This window comes from Glandiceps talaboti, chromosome 20, assembly GCF_964340395.1.
Source record: "Glandiceps talaboti chromosome 20, keGlaTala1.1, whole genome shotgun sequence".
NCBI classification, from domain to species: domain Eukaryota; kingdom Metazoa; phylum Hemichordata; class Enteropneusta; family Spengelidae; genus Glandiceps; species Glandiceps talaboti.
The window spans coordinates 9,855,851-9,874,425 of record NC_135568.1 but is presented as its reverse complement, the minus strand read 5'-3'; the positions used below and the strand labels follow the sequence as shown (position 1 = coordinate 9,874,425).

General features: G+C 35.2%; 1 protein-coding gene across 3 annotated transcripts in view; it reads left to right on the top strand.

Annotated features, from left to right (window-relative positions):
• The window catches only part of LOC144450495 (transcription factor Sp3-like), a 45,175-nt gene that overhangs the window by 21,421 nt on the left and 5,179 nt on the right, over positions 1-18,575 (top strand). The window contains exons 3-5 of one of the 3 annotated variants that reach the window (XM_078141132.1): positions 16,411-16,605; positions 16,684-16,774; positions 17,089-17,288. In XM_078141132.1, the coding sequence (XP_077997258.1) occupies positions 16,411-16,605; positions 16,684-16,774; positions 17,089-17,288 (486 nt within the window). Of the gene's footprint in view, positions 1-16,410; positions 16,775-17,088; positions 17,289-18,575 lie in introns of all 3 variants that reach the window. The other 2 variants (XM_078141131.1, XM_078141130.1) reach the window with 2 other exon arrangements.

Genomic DNA, 18,575 nt, shown 5'->3' with positions numbered 1-18,575 from the left:
CCCCAAAATCTACCTTTTTGTACCCTGTCCTATCTAAAGCAGTGATTTGAAGAGGGGCAGCTGCATATATATTACCAGTTACCCCTTCTTTATCAAATTATAGTGCTGATAATGGATTTTTAACACAAAATCTAACCCACCCTCCCAATTTACTGTACGCATTGTGTATCCCCAAAATTTTTTTTTATGTATTGGAAGCTACATGTACATAAACAATACCAAGAATTTTATACCATTGTTATTATTAAAAAAAACCAAAAAACCAAAACCAAGTACCGGGCCTCTCTGTAATAATATTACTACTAATAATAATAATCTTTATTTATACTGAATAGTTCTTTAAGTATATAAACACTTGTCTACCAAGAAGTCCAGTGAGGGGGCCATCCCTCATGGGTTCAGTGTTAATGCAGGAGGAAACGAGAGTACCTGGCGTTGTTCAGTAGAGTCAAACTGAACGACACTCTTCTTAGTCACAGCTGGGTAAATTTAATCAAACCCTGAATGGGTTCGAACCCCAACCGCAGTGGTAAGAGGCAAGTGGTTTAACGGTGATATTGATAATGGATTTTCAACAGTTAAGGTAAAGGGCATGGGGTTGGGTTGGGGGTGGGGGTGGAGTATGGGGACAACATGTACCAGAATAGTAAAAATATTTCATTAAACACAACAAAGAAATTTATGCATAGGTAACCATAGTAAACCCTGTAGTGAATACCCTTAAAGCAGTAAAATGACAAATATCTACAAAAAATCTGTAATTTGTTAATTTCACGTAAAAATTCTTGTCACTGTCAGAACAATAAAAAAACAAAATTTATGAAACATTTCATGACAAAAATGGGAAAAAATGTGTGCTGGATATCCAGGTGCTTAATTTTGCATTAAAAATTCTCTTCAGAAAAGATAAAAAGGAAAGTTTTGTTTGCATTTTGTTGGACAGTTTTCCCTCGAGTTAGCCGACATACTTCGTAATTAGTCCAGCTCATTATGGTTGAGGGACTCACTTTGTGTCGCAAACATCACGTTTCAACAAAGATAACAAAACGTTGACAAGCCAGTTGTGATGTCAGTATTGTCTATTAGACGCCATACAAAGTGTAAACACAGTCATCATATGATATTCACTAGTATGTTCCCATGCTTGGCTAACTTCATTTGGCTATAATCAGAAACACAAGAGAAGTTCTCGCTAACGATCTTGTTGTACGACAATAGTTAAATCCCCTAGTTTTGTACATAGACATACATTATCATAAGACAGTAAAATGTAGTTACCTTAGAATGATAAATTGGACACGAATATGATGTATCGATCTCTTCTACTATGAACGGTGATCATGCAGTTATTATACTTTCTTTACGACATACTGTACTCCATTATTGTGAATTATTTGTTGTAAAGGGACAACCCCACCTCCCACTACACACATTTACACATATATACATGCATGCACGCACACATGGATACTCACACATATATACAAACACACACAAACACACACACATACATACATACATACATACATACATACATACATACATACATGTACATACATACATACATACATGTACATACATATATACATACATACATACATACATACATACATACATACATACATACATACATACATACATACATACATACATACATACATACATGATACATACATACATACATACATACATACATACATACATACATACATACATACATACATGATACATACATACATACATGTACATACATGCAACATGAAACCTTTTAACAATAGAACATAACTATAAAGGAAACCAGCTGCTAATTTATTTGAAAATTATTTCAGGGAAAGATTATAGAAATTCAGTCCCTTCTGTTCGAGACTTCTTTTATGGGAAATTATTTAATGAGAAAATTATAGTAATTCAGCTCTAATACTTGAGCCTTCAATTTGGGAACTGGAATGTGAACTAAGTATGTAAGATTCAAATGCCCCATCAGCCATTTTGGCCAATGAGGGCAGAATGAAACAACATATCATACAATGTATGATGTACAGTTCACAGAACATGGGTCTAAGATTAACTGAATGTATTTAAAGGCCGATGATTCACTCCCAGACTCAGAATAAGTACCATTCATTTGTTCAAGACTGACTTCTTCTAACTGTATCAGAGAAACCTTTGTCGTTCCCAGATTTCAAACGTAAACTTCACTGGAGTTAAAATGGCTAGAGTATTCATACCAGGTTATTTGCATTACTGTTGACTTTATATCTGGCACCATAAGGACTACATTGCATTTCATTAGTTCATGACTAATATGTAGCTTTATAAGTGTTTTTGAAACCCAATTTAATCTTAGTCTGAACTTGGCTTTCAACGATGAAATTTTTCCATCAAATCTGACAATTTTTCATGCCTAGATTTCAATATCTCAACAGGGCTTTTAACATTGAAGTTTAAGGTGACATTTGCCAATCAAATCTGACAAATTTTTTATGTCTAAACTGGGCTTTTAATGTTGAATTTCAAGGCGAAATCTATTAAATCCGATGAGGTTTTTTCTCTCAAATCATAATCTAATCTTAACTATGCTTTTAGCATTGAACTTCGAGATGAAACCATCTATTAAATCCAACAGGAAGGGTTTTTTTCTGACGCCACACCAGCAATGGTTGTATAAGTCATGCGACAAGATTAAGCTTCCAAAGTGACAAGATACATTAGTATGGAATCCTAATTGCAAGAACACAATTTAGTCGCAAATGAATGTAATTTTCTAATCAGTTTTATTGATGATGTGTCAATGGCCAAGTTCAAATTCAAATTAAGATGGATGAATGCGATTAATTAATTCACATAATTCCATCTCGAATTCGAAGAAGACCCACGTTAATGGCTTCATTATCAAATCATTCCTTTCACAAGCAATGAATTAACCGGTAAAATATTTATTGTTCTCATATTGATTGCAATAAATTGCTTCATCATTATTTGCGAATGCATTCGTACAATTTAAACGGACTACTTTCCTTCTATATTTGTTACAGTCACAGCTGTACTTTTAAAAAACAGAATTTTTTTGAAATGTTTATGTAATAATGTTTGTATTGTGAAATCTGCAATAATACAAAATTGCATAAATATGAGTTTTGTAATATGTCGGTTACTAACAGAAGTTTGTTACAAATATGTTTTAAAATTATGTTGAGATTAATTTAGAATTTATCACTGATGTTGATTTATTTTTAAAAACTTTGTTTAGCTGAGAGCAGAATATCGAGTGAAATATGAAAGTTTATGATGTACTCAGAAAATTACAGTGTAGTGCGGGGGGGGGAGTATGAAGACACAGGTAGACGTTGCGCTACGAATGTGACCTCATATGATACTAGCTGTATGTATCATAAACTATCAGTCAGGATTGAGCATTCTTATCGCAATCCCAAAAATCAGTCCTGACCTGAAGTGACAAAATATGCAAAAATAAAGTGTTGGTTCTTCGTGACATCAATGCCACTCTGGTATCACTCAAAATGTTGGAAACCTAACAGGACTAATGACTGTTGCTACTAAAGTGGTATTCCCAGGTATGTTGGTGTCAGCCATGATAGTTCTCAAGGGAGAAGGCTACAGTGTCAATCTTGGTTATAGATAGATGTGTTGGTTCTTGTATGAGTCCTGTCAAAGCGTTGCCACCAGGTGAATAAATCTCAAGTATAAAACTTGTCCCTGGCTGTACAAAAAACATGATTGCATCCCTACATATTTCAAGTGTTTACAGGAAATGTTTGGTAACGACTATACATTTCAAGCGTTTCTGCTACAGATTTTGGAACCCTGGTAACACTGACAGAGAAAGGAAAAAAGTAGTAAGATTTGAAGGTGTGCTCAAATTTCTATATCTTGCAACATCATTTTTTTGGAGAGAACCTTAGTAAAAACATGAAATACGTCAGTTGATTTTACCTATTTGCCACTGTTGACAAAAATATTGACAATTGTTGGATAGAGTTTTGTACAATGTAATGAACTTTTGGTGGAGCACTTTGAAAAAAAAGACAGGGAGAACGCTGGATTTGACCTAGTTATCACCTTGAATAAACATTGAAATTTTATGAAAATTTATGTACCCTTGAAAATAAAGTTCCTGATTGTTGATGTTGTGTGGTGTGATACACTGTGTAATCAGTGATGCTCAGCAGACCATACTATGCCATCAACACCCATGGTTGAATTTTTAACTCACTGACTTCCATGTTTGTATCATGTGACAATATGATCGCACTTTGTCAATTGTGTCGACAATATGTGATAGAATGTTGGCGTGTGTCGGAATACAAAATATTACAGATTAGGATTAACGGGGATGAAAAATTAATTGGCACAAGGAATATTTGGATATAGTCCGGATGGTTGTCAACGATTGGTTTTCTTTGTAACCTGTTTTCATGCTAAATCTTATTAAAGCATGCATGTCATAGAGGATATTGCCCACTCTTGCACTGAAATTTGTGTTTTGTATGGGTGTATTATTACTGTATCAGTGGAAAGAATCACAGAAATTGGGAATGTACTTTTAGACACAAAAGTAGAGTAACATAGAGAGAAAATATTATAACTTCAAATCATACAAAATTGATCATAGAGTGATGGTGACCTGTAGTAGATTTTACCTACTTCCTCTTCAAACTTACAAAAAACAGTGGTGGAAAAATGTGGTAAAAAAGACTGCAAGAGTCAGCGAGATTTTACCCACTCAACCGTAGTGCTACTGGTAAGGAACCTAGTCAAAATGTCCGGGAACTCAAGTAGATATAACCTATTAATTCTGCCCCCAAACAGAAACACTGGTAGAGAACCCTGGTAAAATGTCTAGGGAACCCAGGTATGTTTCACCAACTAATACTTGCCCAAACACAAACAGAAACACTGGTAGAGAACCTTGGTAAAATGTCTAGGGAACTCAGGTGGTGTTTACCAACTAATACTTCTTTAAACAGAAACACTGGTTGGAACCCCGGTATTGGTAAAAAATATTCAGGGAGCTAGGGTAGATTTTACCGACTAATACATGGTACTTCCCCTATAAAGAGAAAAACTGGTAGAGAACCCTGGTAATCATGTCCAGGGAAATCATTCATATTTTACCTACTTCCCACCCCTAACGAAAAACGTGACTGGTACGCAGAAGTGCATATCAGATGATGATGTCAAATTGATTTGGAATGACTTGAATAAACAGGTATCAATGTCAGAAATTTATGGAACCATATGTGTATCGTAAGTATCAGGTGGCAATATACGTAGTCATGACTTCTTAATAGTTCAAGAAATATTGTCGCAATTTATTATAGTAAATTAGTTCCAAACATTATGATATTGATCAAGCTTTACTATGGCAACAGTAAGTCCATACGTGCTGTACGTTAAAAATGTTAATATTGGATCGTTGGATTTCCCCTTCAGACATGACGGACAGGTCACAATATCGACAGGACTGTGCTTTTTGTTAATAAAATTAATTTCGTTCAAAAGCAGGAAAGGAGGTGATGTCAAACTGGGCATATTCTGTTGAAAACGGCATGGTAATTTCAATTTGGTAGCATCTATCTTGGTATTTATTGTCTGCTGTGCCGATGTCAGTAGTGTGCAAAGAGAAAGGAGTATGATTGTATTGGCTTCATTTTAAGGCTGACAGACTGGACCTTTCTAAGAGCCTTATGTGACTTCACAGCGGTACTAGACCCGGAGTCTGTTGACTGTCAGCTAGTGGTTTGTTGTGTTTTTTAATTCACGCAGCACGGCTCCAAAATAAGCGACTGTAAATACTGCTATGTTTCTAAAAGCACTTTGTTCTTTTGTTCCCTCCTACATGCTGTGACTTTGTTTTGTTTTGTTTGTGCAAGTATGTATTTTTGCAAAGCCTGGTCTGCTTAGTAGCTGACGGGAGTGTTAGACGTGTTGATAACCTAACACAGCCCTGTCTGTGATTAATGGGTATTGAAGGAAGTTTACTCTAATATCGACTTTTTTATCTGCTCCTGGTATGTTGGGGGCAATATTTGGAAAGTATTGTTGTCACATTGACTGCAGTGAAATAATTTAGGTTCTGTCGTACGCTGCAAAAAAATCACAAATATTTCAACGTCATTCAACAATCTAACAAGCTGGAGGATTTATAAGTTAAGTCATCTAAAATGAAAAAAAAAAGAACAAAATGGTTTTAAAATGAGAGAAATCGATTGCTACAGTCATGGTTAGCTATCATTGTATCATGCAATCTTCAAAATGTTAATTTAATGTACAAATGTAGGTAAATTATGTTCACTACATCTTCTTATGTCATCCACTACATTGGTGTTCGAACATGAACATAAACTAAGCGACCCTTTTTGCAACAATCGTAGATTGCAAAAACGAAATAACGGGGAGATGTTTTGCGGTAATTTTGGGATATTTAAAACATATCTGGTAGTCGTAATATAAAATCTTTGTACGAGAGATTTGTTACATTTATGAACACTAATTAGATCACACATCTCAAAAGGCCAACTCCTTTTGTCAGAACCCCCTCCCCCTTCATTTAAGCCACTTCTTGTCCAGAAACAACTATTATAGACTTGACTGTATCGATATTATCTGAAAATTCATTTTTGCCATGATTTCAGTCTTCAGCAAATTTGAACAAAAAACCAACTAGATTTGACAAAGCTAATATTTATGCATTTTCAACAAATTCGTACCAAACTCACAAAAATTGTAGTACTAGTCTGTACATGCAGTGAAAATGGAAAAAAAACACACACACACAGGTTATTTTTATTGGGAGCAGACCATATTAAATCATTGTCTATTATACTAGGCTCAGTTTTTATGTGGTCAAATCGGCCAACAAAACGATGACAGACGAGACTGTCGAACGGCCATGTGATTGATAGTGATGAATCACTTCCCCAAACAATGGAATTTTACAGGTCAGTGAATCCCAAACATTGACTAATCAAAAATTCCATGCATATAGAGAAAGGATCTCAAGAAGCATCTTCGCCCTTCTGTGCATTTACGCCCCAAGCACTCTCTCACAACTCCCCAGGTTTGTCACTTTTGACATTCAGGGTCACAGAGAGGTCAGGGCAGTGTCCTTTTAAAGCTCCCTAGGCCACTGGAATTTAGTAGAGTGGTTTGAGCTGGGCTCGTAAAGTTGGTAAACACTTTTTGCCAGGACACCCAAAGTTTGGGAAAGGTCAGTGGACATTAACAGTCCCCCTATGTTAGCTAGAATTCATTTAGCAGCATTTTAACCTCAGAATCGGGAAGTTTATTTACATACTTTAGCACATGTTTGGAAGTAAAAAGAGGTTTATTCTGCAAGGTTACAACTGAAAAAGATGCTCTTTGTGTTGCATTTATTTCTCGCAATATTCATCATGAATAGAAGCTTCCCTTTGTGTATTAATTCCTGCATACAGTAACAATAGCAAAAAAATTATGTTTTTTTTCGGATCTCGACTATTAACATGGTGTTATTCTACAGAAAATACACTGTCTGAAGTATGGTAATTATAAATAAATACAGATCGTCTGAAATTAACAGGTCAAAGACTAATTTGTTCAAGTGATGGCATAAAAATCGCGAGTTTAAAAACCATTTATTAGTAAAGCAAATAATTTTCCATTAAACGGGACAAAAATGGTACTGTCACCCCATACGACACAACCATTGCAATTATAATGAAAATATTGGCTTGCATTGTCAATATGTGACCTTTGACCTTTGATGATGATGGATGGGTACTGCCATGAAATAATGATACTGTTTTCCAACTAATGAGATTTATCTTTAAAGCACTCCCAAGAGAGTTGGTTATAAACACAGACCTGATGGCAGGCAACAGTTGATTTACAGAATTGGGCTGTGTCTATATTACATTTCAGAACATTTTTTTCCCTGTCCGTCCGACACAAAAATAGCATTCTTTGAAGCATTTAGTACCCTTTGTTTAAGAAATATTGCGTCTGTATAATGCAGGCACTATTTTTCATATGAAATATGACATTTTTATTACGACAGATATGAACTGTAATACACAGATATGAAATATTGGGAGTTGTTTCATGATTATAAATATATCCATTGAGTTTTGGTAATGTGTTATTTATGTGTTCCACACTGGATTAATTTAGCGTTGCACCATTTATTACTACTTAGGGTTCTCGGTTTGAGATGAAAATACATTGATAGAACAGCAGAACGGTTGATTTAGGGTTGTTTGTGTACACTATTGTATACGCATGTTTGATGTAAAGGGACATCTTTGTTGGCAGGTCCATAAGCTAAACAACGAATGACAGTGAACGCATAATATGATGACGCCGTCATGCTATTTTCGTGTGTGTTGTGTTTCTCTAAACCTTGATATTTTCGATACTTGAAAATTTTGCGATTTTACAGTCTTCAGCTAGTTTTCAAAGATAAATGTTTGCTTATTACCAGACAGATACATTTTTGTACATTGTGTTCATGTACAAAAGGACATTTTAGTCACTACTTATCTTCGTGTGTTTGAGTTCCAGCAAAATAAGCGCAAATAAGTCTTGAGCGAACATTTTCTGGTTTTCAGTATTTTGTATGTGTGGTTTCACGATGTTATCAACTTTATGGAAAATTTTGTTCATTTTCCATCCATTATTCAGCAGGAAGATACCAGAATATGTTGTGAAATTAAAAATAAAAAATAAATATAAATGATTCGGTTGAAATATTTAAAAAGGAAAATCTTCTTAAATGTCAAACAAGCATCTGTACTTGCTCCGTCTGTTGTCACTCTGAATTTTTGTGGTGTGTTGTCAACTTCACTCAGAAAAATTTCATAATTTTAGTTTACTGTTCCAAAGTAAAAGATATCTGAAGCTGTTATGAAATTAATATGTAAAAAATGCAACTAATAGAGCTGAGATATTTTTACATTAAAAAATAACCCTCCGTACTTGAATAGTCTGAGGCTGGTAAAAAAAAATCACATACACGCATCCAAAACATCTTCAACCGTCTTCACACAAGGTTTTGGCAGAACATTTGAAATTTGTTTAAAATTCACCTGTTTGCAGTATTAGGTAGCAAGACTGCAGAGTATCACATGATTTTCTAATTATAGTAAACCTTGAAATTTTCGCTAGACTTATTTTCGTGTGACAACACAAACAAAAGTAAATTGTGACTGAAATGCTTTCTTGTACATGAACACAAGGTACCAGCCTGGTATTTAAATTTTAAAAAAATTAGTCATTAGTGAGAACTAGCTATAGTCTGCAAAAATGTGAAATTTTCTGGTGGCGAGAAATATCTTGGTTTATGGTATGCTGCAGGGCTTGTTTTAACAACTCCAAAAAAATGGACATAATGCGTGTAAAAATATATATTATTTCATATATTTGGGAAATATTGAAAACAAAAATTGTCGGATTTATCAATTGTATATATATATGCACATCATGAAATTAGCACTGAGTGTGTGATTAAATATTTATTGTTTTCATACCGAGTGATTGTTTTCACTGCCCTTTTTTCAACAAAGGTCTATTTTTTGTGTGATAAAACATGTTTTTCAGTAAGCTAGGTAAAGAGGAAGTGTAGGAGGCGAATGACGTAAGGAGGCTGTTGAACACATGCAGAGTGGATGAAATGTTAGGTGTCAATAAATAGTAATCAGTAATGAATTAGTTGGAAACCAGAACGATATAGGTTGGAGAAAAACGAACATATGGATATTGAAACCCTTATAGGCAAGGAGAAGTGATGCTCTAGCAGTGATCAGGAATGAATTAATTGGAAATTGGAACGATAAACGTTGGTGAAAAGCATTAGTATGGATGTTGACACCCTTTATATGCCAAGAGGAGTACCATTACAACAGTAATCAGTGATAAATTAATTGGAATTATAAACGTTAGGGAAAAACATACACATGGATGTTGAAACCTGTGTTGGCTAGAAGGAACAGTTTTTCCCCCGAGAGTTTGCAAGATATTGGCTCACATCCTATCATGTTAGCAAAGCAATAGAAATTTAATCAACATAAATTATTGTATTCATATGTAAATTAGCAAATGTGTTCTGAGAACATCATGGCAAGAACACATGAGAAGCTAAGCCTCATTCCCTTGGCTATCATTTGTCACCCCCTTTTCCCTTGTTCACCATTTGTCACCCCTTTTCCATTGTCCGCAAATTGTTACCCCCTTTTCCTTTCCCACCATTTGTCATCCCCGTTTCCCTTGTTCACCATTTGAAACCCCTTTTCCATTGTCCACAAATTGTCAACCCCTTTTCCATCCACAACTTGTCACCCCCTTTTTCTTTTCCACCATTTGTCACTCCCATTTCCCTTGTTCACCATTTGTCACCCCTTTTCCATTGTCCACAAATTGTCACCCCCTTTTCCTTTGTTTACCCTTTGTCACCCCATTTCTCTTGTCCACAAATTGTCACCCCCTTTTCCCATGTTCACGATTTGTCAACCCCCTTTACCCTAGTTCACCATTTGTCACCCCATTTCTCTTGTTCACAAATTGTCACCCCTTTTACCCATGTTCACCATTTGTCAGCCCCCTTATTCGTTATTGTATATATAAGGAACTTATGTTTTACCTTCATGACTACAGAGACAATATATCTTTAAATTTGCGCAGAGATTTGTCAAATCTGTCATCTGTCATCAACTGTCTGTTCAGTTTAACTGAAAATCCTTTAGATAATATCCAATATAAGAAAATCCTGGGAGAACACTTGAGGAGCTTACCCTCCCTCCCCTTGTCCACCATTTGTCAGCCTCCTTCTTGTGTAAGTCACTAATGTCTTTACGACTAAGCAGAAGATATATCTTTAAATTGCCTAGGAGATTTATCTAATCTGTTCTCTTGTCATCAACTGACTGTTTAACTTACCGTAACTGAAAATCCGAAAGCTAATATATTGAAAAGTGGACACATTGCTTGATGGTTTATGGTGACAGTGTATGGATTTATTGAGAGATTTTTATGATACAAGGAGGGCATTTACGTTCAAATGGTAGGCGAGTCTCTCTCGCTCTCAAAAGAAGTGTCAGGTTGCCCTCAGGGCAAATGTTATAAATAGATACTACTAAGCTTAAACAGTAGACGCATATTTTCAGTATTACATTATCATAAGCTGAAAGTCGTAATATTTCATAAATGAATTATTAGCATCTTGTCACTATCGCTATGGTTACGCAAGATACTCCTACTGCGCTGCTTCCAGTTTTGTTGTCCACGTTGGCGTCAATTTGGATTTAGTCAATTTGAAAGGATAAAGAACTTTTGCAGTCATTTTCTGTGTAATAGATAATATGTATATTGGTATGTGGATATAGATGTGTTTTGTGGTCAAAAAACGCAGCCGAATTACAGTGGTTATTCGACGTTGAATTATTAGTCCTGGAAGCCGCACACCTTGCGCTCTAGATCCTATACCTGTCGACCCTCTCTGCGATCACTATGGTGGAGATAATTGTAGTGATCGTAAAGCGTATCAGAGACTAGACTACCCAATTGTAATTTGTATTTGAATGTTTCTATCTTACGACAAATCAAATATGGCCGCTGCTAATTGCAGTGTTGTCTTGAAAAGACAATCAGTAGTGATGACGGTCAACTTTTTTATGGCAGGGATGCGTAGGAGGTTGAATCATATTTGTACTATGTATGAGTGATATTATGTAACAATTTTTGTCAGTTTTTCTGCCTCTCTCTCTATATATATATATTGTTAAAAGGTTCCTGGTCGATTTTTCTTGTTGTTTTTATATCCATTACAAAAACCTTTTGCTGGACTATTTTGGACTATTTTCTCATCTTTTCTGTCATTGTATCATAATGACCATGGCTATCATTGAGTAATTGACCTAACCGTTGTACAAAGGGAAGGAAAGATTTTATCTGGGGGGCCATTATTTGATAAAATCGTGTGTGGTTGTAGAGTGCTTGAATTCTGTTGCTAATGATGTATATTATGAATGGGTTTTTCCTAGCTTGTTTTGTTCTTTTATTCTTCTGTGGCCTACTGCTGGGTCATTGTCATAACGATGAACAGTTTGCAGTACCAGTGGTGTTGCAGCGTTTTTCTCACAAATTCATAGAAATTGAAAAAAATTTGATTTTTAGCCTACTGATTTTGATCACTGAACAACCAACATACATTATCATGTCATCCATAATCGAAAAGTAAAGAAATATGTAGCTTTCATGTAAAATTTTTAGATAGTTTAGAAATTGTTGGTTTATGCATCTTTACATGTGAAATAAAAATGTGTGTGTGTGTGTGTGTGTGTGTGTGTGTGTGTGTGTGTGTGTGTGTGTGTGTGTGTGTGTGTGTTTGTGCGCGTGGGCGGGCACGTGTGTGTGTGTGTATAACTGTCATGGCATAGATAATACTCTCCAGATGTGTTATTTTTGCAAGTGTGTGTGTGTGTGTGTGTGTGTGTGTGTGTGCGTGTGTGTGTGGGTGTGGGTGTGTATATGTACATGTGTTTGTATGTTTTTGTGTGTTTTCGTATGCGTCATCTCCTGTGTGTGTCATTTCATTTTTCTTGTGGTCTTCTAAATAAAAAGTGGGTGACATGCCAACAACACCTAAATCAAGCCATGTCAAATGATTGCCTTTTGAGTACATCATATCCGTCAAATGCGGCTTTAATTGGGCTTAGGTGGTCATTGTCCACAGTGTCTCACTTATGTGTTAATTCACGTATTCGTGACTTCATACATCGTCCCTGCTATTCAGTTTAACTCTTTCACCACCATTGGCCTCATGGGATTGTTTGTGCTCCACCAGCCCCCTCACTAACATAATGTGAGAGTGAGTGGTATGTAATCAAACTGATATAAAAATACTCAGAGTTGCCTATTTTTTAAAAATAAGATATCATTTGAATGGAAAATAAATTTTCTACATCATAGATGCAAATTCATACAGTCATCTATCACACACACAACAGAAATATGGATTAAAGTAATAAAATATTAATAAAACAAAGACAGGTTGTTTATTTATCGACATCACAAATAAACAAAATATTTATGTCACAAACAAAATTCAAAATGCCAACATTTAAGTTCTTACAGAACTTCTGTAAACTGGTTCAATGGTCAAAATTGGCGAAAATTTGGCAGAAAATGATATTTTCAGTCGTATTAAATTTGAATTAAAATAATTAACGGCTCAATAATCCATTTATGACGCTGCAGTCCATCCCCACTGGCATTGAAAGTGTACTAAAATATCTGAAGTCATCGCCTCAAGACAATCTGGAAAGTGAGCTTCTGTAAATATAATTCAGTATTTGACAAGACAGCAAAAAATTATCACTGAATTTATTCTCTAAATCGGTAAAAAATGTCCATAAGTCGATAGTATCGGCGCCAAAATCGGATGGGCAAGGTGGTGGTATTTGCCCACATGCACACCGATCAACGGAAATATGCAGCTAGCATTTTGAACGTACGTCGCTGTAACGTGATGGTTACATAGAGTACACTGAGTTCATACAGCCACCTACTTGTAGTCAAAAATGCCATCCACGTCGAAATTTAACAGAATTTTTCATGAACAGAACCGTTATTTACATCGTAAACGATGTTAGGGGAGACGATTTTGGCTGCGGCCATGTTGAAATTTGAATTTTTCCTAAAAAAACGCACGCTAAAAATCCGATCGGAAAATCGTCAGATCGTGCGTAATCTACCCACCATTGACCAGTATAAATTGAACTTGTATGAGTATTATTCATTATTGAACATTACCACAAAGAAATATGAACAAATTAATTCTTTACATCGATAAAAAATGGTCCCAAGACGATAGTATGGGCGCAGACTACGGGTCAACAAGTTACGCATTTTGCCGACTTTCACTACGACACCCGTAAATTCCCCGTTGGGAGATAACACGAACTTAGCGGTACTTCTGATGCTTGTACCGTTCCCACGACCAACTACATATATTCAACGATGTATTTCTGGTAAAATTCAGTGGAAATTTCTTTGGACGGTTGACAAATTGACATCGTAGGAGATGTTATAAGAGCCGTTGGTTACTTCCGCCATGTTGAAATTTGATTTTGTCAGCGAAAAACGCACACAAAAATTACGATCGCTCGTCATTTCGGTCCTATTTCTAAACCGTTCACTTCCATGTGTTCAAAATGGCAGACAAGCAAAACATAGCTAATACGCATGTGTGGAACTAGTTATGGCAGCAAGTTTTGCAGCAATAGCTGCCGTTTAACGGCATAACAGCGAGATAGGCGAACCATGGGTGAATGAACTTTGCCGTCCCCATATATGGGGTACTGGTGGGCGCCTTAGCGCGTCCCCATATATGGGGTACTGGTGGTGAAAGGGTTAATGAGGAGAAATCAGTAGTGATCCAAACTAGTATGCTGATATAAGTGGAATTACTTGGCAATAGGCCATCACATGATGATATGGTCAAACAAGTGTAAATTAGAAGATATACCTAAATGAAAATAAATCAACGCAATTCTGAGTGTGTGTGTGTGTGTGTGTGTGTGTGTGTGTGTGTGTGTTTGAGTGTGTGTTTGTACAGTGTGTATGTATGTATGTATGTATGTATTTGTATGTATGTATGTATGTATGTATGTATGTATGTATGTATGTATGTATTTATGTATATATTTTTGTATGTATGTATGTGTGTGTGTGTGTGTGTGTGTGATTGTGAGCATGTACATACATATTTGTTGTCATAGCTGTAATTAAGTCTTGTATTGTACAAAATGAGAACAAAAGCTTTTGAGATCAAAACTCAATATTTCGTAGGAATAAAGAGACAAATAAATCACAAGAAGCCATTCTACCAGGTGGTCATATTTTAATAACAAAAGTAAAAGCACAGATTAATAATAATTTGAAAATTGATGGATTAAAGATGATTTATATGAAGTGTCGTTAGCCTATGCCCGTAGACAAGTACTAATATATAAAACAGAGAAAAAACGTTAATAACAGTATGTAGTGATGAGGAAAATTGGTAGCGCCATTAAGGCCGTCTCGTTCACCGCACCATTATAATTAACTTCTGTAATAATTATGCTGTCCAAACACAACGGAAGAAGGAAGAGAGTGGTTATTTATTACCATTCTTTATCTTATCTTTTGTCTGGATATAAAAATATGAATTGAGAATGATAAATTAGACCTATTTTCCCCAAAAGTAATGTTTTTTCATAAAATGTTTCGTAGTCTCTCGACAAAGCAGTGTACATTGTATATGTTGTGGGTTTAGTATGGTAATGACAGAAAAGTGTCTTCTGATTTCATATTATTTCAGATTTTAATGATATCAATAATTTTATTTATTTCCAGAAATATTAATATATAAAGATATACAGTGTACTAATGATGAATAATTATATGATACTGGGAAAATGGGATTAGGGTAGCGGACACGAAACTAATCAAGTTCAACCCGTGTAAACACAATTCTCAATTTATATAAAATATACGATATCTGGGGGTTTGAAGCTTTTCCAAAACACTTGATTACAATATAAAGTACGGAGATAATCATATGCATGAAATTGAAATAAATTAACACTTTAAAAGAAGATTTATGTATCCGTTGACGTTTTGGTGGGGAGGTGTCGTTAAAATGAGAAATTGGTGAAATATACTTCATGGTTGATTACGCATTTTTCACTTGGATAAACAAACTGAATTTGAAACTTCGTCAATTTTGACATATTGTCAAATTGATACTATTAGTTTTGAAACATTGTCAAATTTAAAAATGTCAAAATTGGCATTTCATCAATATTGACACATTTTTACTTTTGACACGTTTGTCAATTTTGAAACATTGTCAATTTTGAAAAAAAATTCAACTTTGAAACTGTCAGTTTCGAAACATTGTCAACTTTGAAACTGTCCATTTTGAAACCTTGTCAACTTTAAAACTGTCCATTTTTAAACATTGTCAAATTTAAAACTGTCCATTTTGAAACCTTGTCAACTTTAAAAGTGTCCATTTTTAAACATTGTCAAATTTAAAACTGTCCATTTTGAAACATTGTCAAATTTGAAACTTCATAAATCTTTTAACTTAGTCAATTTTGATTCAATTTGGAAACATTATCATATTCAAAGCATTGTCAGTTTTTTTGCCCTATTCCTCTGCCATTTTGCTGTGGTTCTCAAATATCGCAAAAAAAAAATACTGGTATATTTAATGGTTATTAACACAAAATTCTTTGGTGAAGCAATACATGTCGTGATCCCTTTTTATATGAAACAGGTGCATCATAAATACTCGTCATAGGTTTTATTGTTCGACAATTTCAATCAATAATTAAACTTTTAATAATTCTCTCTCTCTTTTTCTCTTAGCAGGCCAAGCGATTCAGACGCAAGACATTACTGAGCAGGTTAAATTTCAAACAGCCCAGCCAACGATCCAAACGATAGCAACCAATCACTTGCCTACTGCATCGGTAGCTGCGGTTCCAGCTACAGTTGCTACAACCATAGCTGCAGCACCAGTCAATATCGGTACTCTAAGTCCCACACAGATCAACCACCAACATATACAAATACACCAACAGCAGCAGCAGCAGCAACAACAACAACAACAGCAACAGCAGCAGCAGCAGCAACAACAACAACAGCAGCAGCAGCAGCAGCAACCACAGCCAGGGAAGAGATTGCGCCGTGTTGCATGTAGTTGCCCCAACTGTAGAGATGGAGAGGGAAGGTGAGTAACAGGGTTGTCCGCCACATGAAATAAGTGTATCGCCTATTTTACATAATGCACATGTGCATCAAATTGGCATAGAGGGCGCACTTCAAAAGGCCCACTTTTGATTAGGATTTAAATATAGGTGTAAAATGCAGTTGTTTGGCCGAGCTATAGAAAATGGCGGTCCAGAATGATTCTCTTTAATCCACACAACTCCACTGAGAGCACCAACAATGATAATTTGTTCAGTCTAACCAAGTTTCTACCTCTCTGTTTCTTGGTAAAAACTTACTCAAAATTCTAACTCGATAACTATTCAAAATTTACAGGAACAACAGCGAGACTGGCAAGAAGAAACAACACATTTGCCACATACCTGGATGTAACAAAGTGTATGGTAAAACGTCTCACCTACGAGCTCATCTAAGATGGCACACAGGAGAGAGACCATTTGTCTGTAATTGGCTTTTTTGCGGGAAAAGGTTTACCAGATCTGATGAACTACAACGACATAGAAGAACCCACACTGGTAAGATATTTATTTTGGCACACAAATATTTTAGGGAAAATGTAATTCATATTTTGGCTTCGCTTTATTTTGGTTGATAAATAATTTTTGGCTAAAAGTTTACTTACAGCCACATCTTTCTTTCTGTATTTTAGGATATTGATTCACACTAAAATTAGATAAATCTAACTTTATTACTCAGAATTTAGCAAGTAATTCCATTTTCCTGGTGATTTATTTTGGGGCTAAAATCGTTTCTGTTGAATAAGCGGAAATAAATTTAGCGCCAAAATATAAACATTCACAGTTATACTATATTAGCCCCAATGTGGATGACCAAGAATCACGAAAATCAGAAATTGTCAAAATTTCAAACATCCCACCTCATGTACACTCAATGGTGTATCCAATATGGTGGCATACACTCATGTTCGTACGCACGGTGAGAAATTACTAATTATGATTTTGTACACCAAAAAATTTCAAATTGTCTGCAAGCATCAAATGTGGATGTAAGTTTCTCATACGATTTGCTTAGCATGTTAAATGTCAAAATACTGTGGTAGCCATGGCAATTTGCTGTGACTATTTTTCTCAGAAATGTATGATATTACATACTTCCATATCCACAAGCAATTTCTCTGTTGTTATAAATAGAGACATCTTTGATACTTTACATTGATCAGGTGAAACTTATATTGTGTTGTGAGCCAAAAAAGTAGTACCTCGTCAAAATCACAAATTTTTACAAGCTGCTCTCAAAATGTGTCGATCAAAATGAGTCGATCTAATCGATGGAAATCATAAATACAAAAAATCGATAGGCATATATAAACATGCAATCTTTCCATCGTTTTTGATCAGAACAGCTTGAATATTCATTGGACAGTTAAAAGCTTAACCTACAGGCAGGCAGAACATAAGAAAAATGTACACTTCATCCAAATCACAAACAAAATCACAAACAAAATGCTTTCAAATTTTCACAATTTGATCAATGGAAATCATAAATAGAAAATCAATATACATTTCCTACAAATTAACGTTCATCCAACATATGGTGAAAATATTATATTGCCAGTAAAAGACATCAAAGTGGAAAATACAATACTGCGAAGATATGAACAGATGTGTGTAACCCCTGGCAACAAAATAATACTGAGATGGACGGCAATTGAGAATAAAATTATTGTATTTTTACAAAGTTATAGGTCATTTTTGTGATTATTGTACACCAGTGTGTCACATTTTTTCGAATTGATGAAAAATATGTTTGCTTATGAGTTACCATGTTAGTAAAGGATAGGG